The 10,853-nt window shown below is 35.0% G+C and overlaps 3 protein-coding genes across 3 annotated transcripts; 1 reads left to right on the forward strand and 2 right to left on the reverse strand.

Annotated features, from left to right (window-relative positions):
* Window positions 1-533: 533 nt before the first annotated feature.
* On the reverse strand, window positions 534-1,451 carry LOC108574967 (peritrophin-1-like). The gene is made up of 2 exons (XM_017937649.1): window positions 1,355-1,451; window positions 534-1,061 (listed from the first exon to the last, which is right to left on the reverse strand). The coding sequence occupies exons 1-2, from the start codon at window positions 1,359-1,361 to the stop codon at window positions 691-693; spliced, it is 378 nt and encodes a 125-aa protein (XP_017793138.1). The 5' UTR covers window positions 1,362-1,451; the 3' UTR covers window positions 534-690.
* A 3,008-nt stretch (window positions 1,452-4,459) lies between these two features.
* LOC108574651 (flap endonuclease GEN) lies at window positions 4,460-7,628 on the reverse strand. Its single transcript, XM_017937276.1, has 6 exons — window positions 7,471-7,628; window positions 7,119-7,395; window positions 6,758-7,044; window positions 6,522-6,683; window positions 5,652-5,817; window positions 4,460-5,581 (listed from the first exon to the last, which is right to left on the reverse strand). Exons 1-6 carry the CDS (start codon window positions 7,626-7,628, stop codon window positions 4,460-4,462), a joined length of 2,172 nt encoding a protein of 723 aa, XP_017792765.1.
* A 1,321-nt stretch (window positions 7,629-8,949) lies between these two features.
* LOC108574900 (soluble scavenger receptor cysteine-rich domain-containing protein SSC5D-like) lies at window positions 8,950-10,234 on the forward strand. Its single transcript, XM_017937566.1, has 2 exons — window positions 8,950-9,033; window positions 9,561-10,234. The coding sequence occupies exons 1-2, from the start codon at window positions 9,024-9,026 to the stop codon at window positions 10,130-10,132; spliced, it is 582 nt and encodes a 193-aa protein (XP_017793055.1). The 5' UTR covers window positions 8,950-9,023; the 3' UTR covers window positions 10,133-10,234.
* Window positions 10,235-10,853: the final 619 nt, after the last annotated feature.

Consider the following 10,853-nt stretch of genomic DNA (forward strand, 5'->3'; position numbering starts at 1 on the left):
CATTTTTGGGTTTTTGGGTACGTGACCTCTCCACGGGGGTACGGTACGCGCGAGAGGACCGGTACCTCGGTCCGAGGGTTCGTCGCGATTTCTTGCGAGGCGACACACACCCTGAACGATAAGCGATCCATCGACGGAAGGAAATATTTCGGAAATTTGCTCGATTCTCTAAGAAATATTGAAATTAACTAAAAAGTAACTCAGTTCGAAGTAACATTTGCGTATTACCGTCGCGATAAACTAGCCAATGTCTGGCAGTTCAACATGCAGAGTTGTAAATTAGAACTAGGGAACGACAAAAGAGAACAGCGAAAGGTGAAAAAAGAAAGAAGGACAGAAGTTTGAAGAATTCAAAGAAATTCGACGAAAATTCTCTAAATAAGATCAATCAATTTTGACGAAGTTAAAGTCACTATTATCAAATGTAATAATTAATAATTATACATTATACGTGATAATCAATTATATTGTATAAATACACTATTGCATCGTATTTCATATTATATTATAAAATTTTCTTTCGAAATGCCGCAAACTGTGGTATCGGTTAAAATTCGTTGAAAATCGAAAAAAAAAAAAAATAACGAGACACGAAAAGTGATCAAAATTTAATCACATCCGATACACACGGAAGGTATATAAATAATGCGTTTTGATAATGTATACTGCATGGTGAAATCATAGGTGTTTTCAATCGAAGAACATTTCAAATTTTTCGGATGCACTTTCTTCAGTGGTACCTATTTCAGGTTCCTCTGTAGACACAGTGGTTTCTTCAGGTTCCTCTATAGACACAGTGGTTTCTTGAGATGCGTCTGTAGTAGAAACACGGGATTCACAGTTAGCATGTTCCGGCCAATCGCAAACTCTTTCTACGGGATTGAATTCAAGTCCCACGCTGCATCTCATTAAATACGCTATGCCTTCGTTACAAGTGTAATACGATTGGCAGTCTTCTGGATTTGGAAGCAGAACGACGTCATCTTCGTTATGTCGTGGACATTGAACGGCTTCGCTGGTATAAGCGAAGGCCGCCAAGACAACTGCTACCACGAATATAGCTGAAGAAAACAAAGAAAAATGATTGAACGATCACGATGAATATCTGAAACGTTTCACGCTGAAAGTCACGGAAAATATTTTCGTATCAAGAGAAGCTATGTGAAAAAATTGGAAAGATTTTCTCTGTGAAATCGGATCAATTTCGAACGTTAAAACGAAACGACGAGTGCAGAATTAAGAAGTGAAATAATTCACCGAGAGTAACTTGAACATGTGAAATATTTCAATAACAACGTTTCAGACACACACACAACGTGAGAATTTTATTTTTTTCTCACAAAGGTACACTTACCTTTCATTTTCACTGCTCGAAGAATAGATCTTGCACTTGGCTGTTGCGATACTGCGATGCTTTACGTCTTTATATATAATATACTTCAGAAATTTTTCTAGAATTGTATCAACACGCATCACGATTGCTTATCGGGTCTTACTATGTCCCGATAAGTCTAGCAATGACTAATTGCATACATATGTATTCCGCGAATCGAAAGAATCAGTATCGTTCTCGTTTATTTGTGAAACTTTTCTGTTCCGTCGTTTCGTCGGAAATACATACATCGCGACTCGTATTTACGTTAATCTGCGTTCTCGATATTCTCGAGGAAAATAGGGAACTATGGCGAACGCTTTAAACTCCGCGGGATACATGTTCGTGATGAAAATCACGGTACAGTTTCTCGATGTTCGTCGCTACTGAAATGAATTTTCGAGAAAAGGATATCTCGCTATTCGGTAACCGCTGCCAGTAAATTGTGCAACGACTCTGCAACCGCGTGAAAATGGCGGACAGAAGAAGAGTAATAAAGCAGGACCGAAGTGTCGCGAATCCCTTGTTTAAAGTAAATATAAAGTAGAAAGTATTCTATCTGTGACTGTAACAACAACGACGAATTCAATATTTAACCCCTTCACCTATGAGTTTTTTCCGACTGTACATCTAAGCGTCAGTTATTTAGTGTTTCAGTACTGTGCCAGATAACAAAAGTTTATTTCTTATAGATTAATTACATTTAGTAACTCTCAGTGTTACAAATTCAAACGAAAGTTAGGATTATAACGAATTTTTCTTATTAATGTAACTATTTTTCTCATATCTTGGTTAGAGTTTCTGTCACGAGTCTGACTCGTTGTGGGTTAAAGGGTTAATATTAAAAGATCGCATTGTTATCTCTATAGCGTGGATATTATTCCAACATACTTCGATAATTTACCTTCGATTTCGAACAGAACCATATCACTTTGCAGTTTTTACTTTGTATCGGTTCCAGACAAGTGAACCAATCAAATCTTTCCTGTCTCTTCGTTTATTGTTCGCTTGTGTTGCTTTTTTCGCGGATCAATACACAGAAACAAACAACGTAACAACCGGCGTGTAAATGTAACTACGTGTACATCGTTCCAGTAATTTCTTCGTTGATAACAGGAGCGTATTGTTAACACAAAAATTACAAACTTTATCGAAGATAATTGCCGCTTTCGGAGAATACGTTAAAGATAATGTTTGATTGTGCATCACGCAATGGTTCACAGTAATTTGTTTCAGATACGTCGCGGACAAGTGTCGCCTGATAATTAATCAATAATCGAAAATACGAGTCTTGGTTCAATTTTTTTGGGGAATTTTCCATTTTTCACCTTTAACTCGTCGGGTCATTCGTTCGTCTCATAGAAAAGTAAACGGAAAAGCATAGGGAGTGCTTTGCGCTCATTTCTCAAAATCGTGCACGTTTGTTACGCGTGTGAATGGAAAAGTATCTTAAGAATCTTGAAGTATCTTTAGAAAAAGAGGTTTGACTCGATTCGAACGTTTCTCTTCAGAAATACACGCTTTGCTTCGATGTAACCGCAAGATTTCCAAGTTTTCTATGCTAATGCGATTTTAGAGAAAAAGATTTCTTTTTCTTGAACTGTTCATTTTCAGCTAAATTTTAAATTCGCTCGTTTATTTATCGAAACACGCCTGTTGATTTTCTTCACCGATGTAAAATATAAACTGATCGCGCGATACGAGAATTTAAATCTATCTCGTCGTACGGAACGAGTTTGTTGTGATTTACGCTGGTACATCGCAATAATTATATTTCTGCTGACCAATAATGTGCACGGTTTAGTGCAAACTGCTGTATTTCTCATCACACGCTATGTATCTTTATGAACGAATTGAAATGTCATCGTTGTCTACGTTTTACCTACATCCACGCACAACCTGTGCCGGGAATTTTGTAGAAGAATGTCAGCCATTTTCTGAGAATGACTGAAGTTAAGTCGTCGAGAAGAATTTCTCTACATCGAGCGAGCAACATGAAGCAACGACTAAATAAAGATTGTAAAATATAGTAAAAATGTAACTAAAGATTACTTTTACTTATGCAACACTAGAAATGGCACATTAGCAATTTTCGAAGAAAAGTCGAAGAAAATTCGATACTTACGAGTATTGTCGTTTGTAACTTTCCGAATTTATTTTCTTTATTACGAATTATTTTGCAGTTACTTTTATTAATATTCGGACGGTCTTTAGGACAGTGTAAATTTTTTTAAATTGGACCAAAACAAGAATTGTGAAAAAATTGCAATTTGTGGGAATCACGAAGAAAATAGTGTCACTTTTATTTTTGATAGGTGTAACTGTATTTGTATCGATATGAATCTAATATTCCAATCATGTTTTGCTTGCATAAAAATTCACTTTTGGGTCATTTTGTCCTGGCTGATAGTTCTAGTGTTGATATTGAAGGTTTAAGTAATTTTCACTTTGGTTATATGAAGGTAAACGTTAGTTCTAACTCGAAGCGGTTCAAATGACTAAATCCACATATATTTTCAATGCATTCTCGCTTCTTATTACACGCAATTTTGTTAATAATTTAAATTTCACATTGGACGTTCGACATTATTACAATCGAGTGGAAATGAAACGTATAGCACGTGATTCTCTTCGCGTGAATTACTTAGATTTCTAGAAGTAACATATCTGACTAAACGATCGATAGAGCAAGATCGAGGAATACAGTCAGGAATCGAAGAAAGCTTGCAAACTCATTTACACTTATTTTATTAGAAAATTATTTAAAACTCGGTACATACACAACTAATGCAATAAAAAAAAATATATCTAAAAGTGAAGAACTTCGCTGTATATACTTTAAAATTTTCATTTCATTTTTAAATCTATAACATCGTATCTGTACAAAATAAACTTTCACTAACCTACCAATTTGCACAATTTTATTTTATATATCCTCTACAATGTGTAGAATAAATTTTCAGGCAATATACAGTTTTTTACTTAAACGATAATTATAGAATTCGTTATTTAAATATTTTTAAAAATTCTATACATTTTATGTACACAGGGAAAAGCATAAAAATATTTTTGTTTTCATATTACGCACTAAGTATGACATTGGGTTTCCGGGTTAGTATCGTTCATCAAAGAATTAAATCCAAGACTAAATCTATCGTCTGTCTCAGCAGCAATTTTTGGAAATTCATCTCTCCCTTTGCAAGTTAATAGTCTTTCGTTAAGAGGAACGTAAGATTCGTTTATATGTGCAAATTCGTCCCTAACATCGTTGCAAATAGTGTTACTTTTTTTATCTTGATTAAGCTCTGTTAGAGAATTCGGTACGTCGTTGATTATTTTAAAATCGTCGATCCTTTTTTCGCTGAGAGTATTTTCAGCTTCAGGCGATCGTACATTTTCCTTAATATTCAAGTGAAACACGCTTTTCGTACATATATCGTCGATTATTTGTGATATATTTAAATCGTGATCGTCGTTGTCGCTGATAAAATCATCCGGTGAAAGTTCGTTGAACATCCTATCCAATGTATTGTTCAACCTCGAATTGGTATTTTCTGTTTGCAACACTTTATCAAACTGAGGACCACGTTTTACTTTACCATTAATTTCTCGATTTTCTCGTTGAACGTTCAACTTTTTCGATCTCTTCGGTGTAATACTCATACTTTCGAAGGATTCTTCCAACGACAAAGGACGATTTTTACAAAGGAACTCGTCGATCTTCTTAATATTTTCTACAGTTTCCTTTTTCCTATGACGTCTCTTCTCCGGTTTACGTTTCGTATTATCATTAGCGTTTGTTCCGTCGTTTGCTTTATTCTTAGCAGGCCGCTTTTTCACTTTTGCGTTTCTCGCATTCTCGAACGCCTCGACTAACTTTGGATAACATTTCTGTACAACGTCCTGCGGCTCGATACTCGTTAATTCAGCCAGGATATCTGCATCACTGTCGTCGTTTTCCTCGTCCAATGCTACGTACTCTTTCAACTTCTCGACTATGTCGTGATCCGATTTCCAAATAATTTCGTAACTCGCTACAGACCTAACGTTTCGAATCTTTTTTATCGCTTCAGGCACGAATAAGTCGGATATTAAACGATCTTCGATAGATATGTTTGGAAGGTGCGAGAGCTGCCAACGTGTCACTAGAGGAAATATCTTTTCAAATGCGTATTGCGGCTTCCAAGATAAATGTCGTTCCATGAAATCCTAACGTGAACCAATGTATCAATTTTCTGAAGACAATATTGTGTTTGTAAAATTTTACGTGAAAGCTTACTATGAATTCGCTGATTTGCGGTTGTTTCCACTGAATGTCTATTTCTGTCGAAACTGGATCTTTTCTAATAAGAAACTCATCTATCAGTTCTTGATTTGGAAAGTGCTCGATAAGAAGTGCTTTCTTTTGCAAAGCAATTTCGTTTAATAACAATGCTCTTTGTTCCCTAGAAAAATATTGGCTTGAGCGGAAATTTCGTGCCGATTTTTGATAGTGTTTGAATACGTTGGAATAAGTTCGCGTATAGTGAGGGGAAAAAGTATTTGTACACTCTTCGAAGCAATAACTTTTCTGAAATTGGACCAAACGACTTGAATTTTTTTTGTTGTTGTTGAAAAGTTAGAAGGATTAGTTTACTAGATGAAGTGTATAAAAAATTTGGAAGAAATTACTATTGGTCGGAATCGTGAAGAAAATAGTGAAGGTCGCGTTTTACAAGTTTTTAAGTTGAGCCTGTAATGAAAATTTCATCGAAATCGATTGAAAATGATGAAAATCGCAGTTTTTCACCACTATCGGGCTACAACTGTAATAAATCTAACGATTCTTACATCTTTCTATGCCTGTCGCTTGTTTCTACATCAACCGAAAAGAAATGAAAATTTCAACGAAGTTTCTACGCAACTGCAACTTATAAAAGTCTGCAACTTTTTGATAAAATGAAATTTTCAAATTGGCGGGAAACGGCGAAAAGTTGTAGAACAAAAGGGCACGTATAGAGTAGAGAAACGATTGCGTTAAAACATAGAATTTCCTTATGTACTTAAAAATCTGCATGAATTTTCCGCTCAACACAATATATCATAATATGTATTATGTATATATCTGGCTAATAATACATTAAAAGAGATATTATAAGTAACAATATACCTGTAAGAATCATTGCATTTCACAACGGTACCACAATCTATGCAACCTGATTTTGCATGTTTTTGGACTTCACCATTGTGACCACAAGATGAACACAAATTTGAATTTGCTAATCTTGCTTCTCTGATACATAAAGCATCATCTGTTTTCCAACTTTTTATTCTAAAGGGAAGAATATTTACTGCATATTCTTATACATGATACTAAGTAAAATAACTGTAATTTGTATTTTATACCGATCCAGAATATCTTCATCTTTTACAATTTTAAAAAGTTTCATAGCAGCTTCTTTGCCTACTCCATTTATTCCATCGTCATAATCACACCCGCATAATAAAGCTAATGCTATCATTTTATTTCTCCCTAAACCCAATATTTTTTCTATTTTCTCTAAGTCATATTCATCCACAGCACCACCAGTACCCCCTCGATTTCCTTGAGCACTTGTGCAAAAATTTCTATAAACTACCTTTGCACCGTATAAAAAACAATCGCTATCTTGGCTTATACATCCATCAACGAGCTATACAAATATTTATTAAAACAATAAATAATCAGGATTCATATTCTTTGACACACAGAGCAATAAATATTTACCCCATCTTCATTTAAATAAGCACACATTGCTTCAGCTTCCCCATGTCCCTGTACACATGCTAAACCCATATGCTGAAGCATTTGTTTACATTCATTGAGAATCCTATTAAACTGTAATCTTCCACCTTTACGAGTAGTTTTCCTGACTCGAGATCCACTACGAACGTCATTTCGTTTTGCAATTGTATTATGTTTCAGGGTGGGTGCTTTTCCCTCCAATACAAATACCGGTGATATATCTTGCATAAGAAGAAATGCTGTCCGGAAAAATAGATTCCTATAACAATTGCTCAAGTTTTCTTAGCTTGAATCGTTAAAAAATAATAAACACAACTGACAGAAATGTACAAACCTAAGATACATTTTTGGTTGTACAGAATTATCTGTAATAGTTTGACTATCCACAACCCAACAACTCATGTCAATTGCTATTGTTTTCCCTTGCAGCTCGAACATTGGTTTTCTTTCGCACAAAGGCGATAAAATATTCCAAAGATCTTTCACTCCCATTTTTGACACTTTATATTTAAGTTTGTAAAAAATTTCCCATAGCAAGCGGTCTCTATTGGTGACTATACGGTGCCATACGTAAAAACCATAAGTCCCTATGCAACGAAATTTAACATCAATCGCAGTTTATGTTCATCGAATGAAATTTTACGCATATGCATAGTGAAGTAATTAATTCGTACAATCAAAACTTCCGTATATAAATTAGGCTGAAGTGTAGTATGCGGACTGTAAAATATTCGATTAAAATGAGATGTTTTTAGGGGCTTTTAGGATTATTGAAGGCGAGAATGAGAGTCATTTTTCACGAAAATAAGTCCCTACGTATGATAGATCTTAATTGCTAGTAGACGTACTGTTCAGCAATTAGTATAACAATGTATATGAATGTAGTATATGGCTTAAGGAAAAATATATGAATAACGTAAATATTTATATATTAAGCCCAAAAATGCTCAAAATAAGCGAAAAAAATGACCAGCCTTGTTAAAAAGAGGAGTATAAAATGTGCATGAAATAGAATATAATTCGATATCGTATAATATCATATAAACCCATTCAAACCCTTGAAATGGATGTGTACGTAACGAGAAAGTTCTACTTCCTGTATACGACTTTACTAATCTTGTAATTTTAGATTTTTCAGGAAATAAAGAGTTATATCCTTTTAAAAATTTGATAATAATAATTATCTCCATATTAATCTATAGGTTAGAAAATAACTCTTACAAACGGAAGCTTTTCATAAAACTATCGATAAGAAAAGATAAAAACACTGACTTTATTACCAACGTAATTACTCCATACTTCCAAAGTGACGATTTTATTTCAAAGGAAGTGATTTTATCTACAATTACAATATGCACGTTACGCTCTTACAAGTGCTCAATAATTAACAATACATAATTCAAGTATCATCTGTTGACATTTCTAAAAATTCGTAATATCCGTTCCGATATTTATTTTTGCATGAATGAAAAGTTTCCTAGAAATGAATTGTTCTTATCGTATTACGTGCATCGATATCAGAAAAGAAACAATTGCAAGATAGAAGATCAAGTACTGAGAAATAAAAATCCAAGATGTAGAATACATTTAAAATAATTATAATTGATTTATTAAGTCTCCGTTAATTTGCATGCAGCTTTCGAATTAGCATTGCACTAGAAGAGTGTCAATTTGTATAAATCAGTTCACTCTAACGGAAAAGATTCAGCGATAGATTAGCAATTGTTAATTACGTACTTCAATTGTTGCACGATCGATAAGCGATTACACAGTGCTTTGATACGTCGGTAAAAAAACAATGCCTAAAGCATATATAAAGAGAAAGATACGATCGCACAATTAATAGCAAATAGTGCAACGCGACATAAAGTGATTAGCTTGGAGATCATGATGAAAGGTAAGCTCGTTGGTACAATAATAAAATTCATTGAAAATTTTCAACGTTGTAAAAGTAAATGTGTAACAATTTCGAAGAATTTTAAAGTTTCTCTGTGCTTTTGTAATATAACGAATTTGTTGTTGCGAACATATGGTAGATTTAGCTGAGAACTTTGCCTTATTCGAAAAGTGAAATAGCATCTTTACCAACCGGGAATATTGATTAATTGACGAGAAAGTTTTACGGAAAGCGCGATTATGCGAAGTCGTTTTCTGCAGTATTACAATTACAGTAAACAGTGTGACATTTCAAATAAAACTATTCTTTCCTTTCACAATTATGAAAAATGTTAACGAACAGGCGAAAATCACCTTCATATTTCTCCAACGCTACCATAAGTTAGTTCTAGTTCGAATATTTATAACCGTTCGGAAATTGTGTTCGTAAAATTTCTCACTTTGTACGAAAATCTTTTCGATACTTTTTTCATTTTCAAACGTATCAATGTACGGTGTTTAACCAAGATCGTTTAATCATTTTCTCAGGAATGTTTGTTGTGGCAGTTGCCACAGTTGTGGCTTTTGCTTCTACCACTGGAGCCGTTGAATGCCCACCGCATAATGACGTGAATGTCACGCTTCTTCCAAATCCAGAAGATTGCAAGACATACTACTCGTGCAACGAAGGCATACCATACTTGATGTTCTGCAACCCAGGACTTGAATTCAATCCCGTAGAAAAAGTTTGCGATTTCCCAGAACATGCAAACTGCAGGAGTCGTCCTTCCGGCAGCAGCAGCCCGTCGCCTTCATCTCCAGCAGGAACACCTTCGACAGATAAACCACCTACTCCAGGACCCTGTCTTTCGGAATTCCATCACCATTCCTCTGAATCACCCCGCCCTTCAGAAAGGCCCCATCCTTCAGAAAGGCCCCATCCTACAGGAAGGCCTCATCCTACAGGAAGGCCTCATCCTACAGGAAGGCCCCATCCTACAGGAAGGCCCCATCCTACAGGAAGGCCCCATCCTACAGGAAGGCCCCACCCTACAGGAAGTCCCCACCCCAGCAGCAGCACTGAACTGCCCATCACTGCAGAAACTTCTCCTTCTTCCTAAACACTGAAACTATACTATCATCCGCTAATGACTGTAGGTTCTTATATGCAACATATAAATTAGAATTGTAGAATGTGTTAAATATACTTAAAGTGCAATAAATTTGTATACTTCTGTTTAATTCAAACCTTCGCGTCTAATAACACGTGAATAGGCAGGTACGTTTTATATCTCGCATTCTCGTAAAGTAGGGAAAAGAAAGAGTGAACGTAAAAAGGGAAAAAATTGGTTGATTCGCAGAAAATCGAGTATTCTATTGATCGACGTTGAAAATTAAGAATGAAAAACATTGAAAACCTTGATGTATTTATTTAATCGATTTAATCGTTGGAAGATTTATATAAAGATATATATAAAGAAAATAACGGTAACAGAATAATTTATCATTACGTCGATCTAATTGTACAGTTAAGAAAACCGATATAACGAAGTCCTGTAATACACATATTAATATTTTATCTCAGGAACTGTTGATACAATGGTAAAATAAAAAATAAATGACTAATTCAATGAGGAATCGTGTTTAATACGTTCGCCGCAGTCGTCGAAGCATCGTCGACATGCCTCATGAGACGGACAACTATCTATACTATTTATCTATTTGAAATTCCCGCGTCCAAGTGTACTGAATTAGCGACTCCATTCGTATGATATGAAGCGTATATTTATAACCTGTGTTGGTATAAGTTTGAAAATTTATAACTACAGAGAAATGAGTAGA

This window comes from Habropoda laboriosa, unplaced genomic scaffold (genome assembly GCF_001263275.1).
Source record: "Habropoda laboriosa isolate 0110345459 unplaced genomic scaffold, ASM126327v1 scaffold11, whole genome shotgun sequence".
NCBI classification, from domain to species: Eukaryota; Metazoa; Arthropoda; class Insecta; order Hymenoptera; family Apidae; genus Habropoda; species Habropoda laboriosa.

Excerpts from the sequence above, each read along its gene's own strand:
- LOC108574651 (XM_017937276.1), bottom strand. The coding sequence starts at position 7,628 with ATGGGAGTGAAAGATCTTTGGAATATTTTATCGCCTTTGTGCGAAAGA. Across the intron at positions 5,818-6,521 it reads AAATGCAATGATTCTTACAG|GGAACAAAGAGCATTGTTAT; the intron begins GTATATTGTTAC and ends ATATTTTTCTAG. Across the intron at positions 5,582-5,651 it reads CGCAAATCAGCGAATTCATA|GATTTCATGGAACGACATTT; the intron begins GTAAGCTTTCAC and ends GGTTCACGTTAG.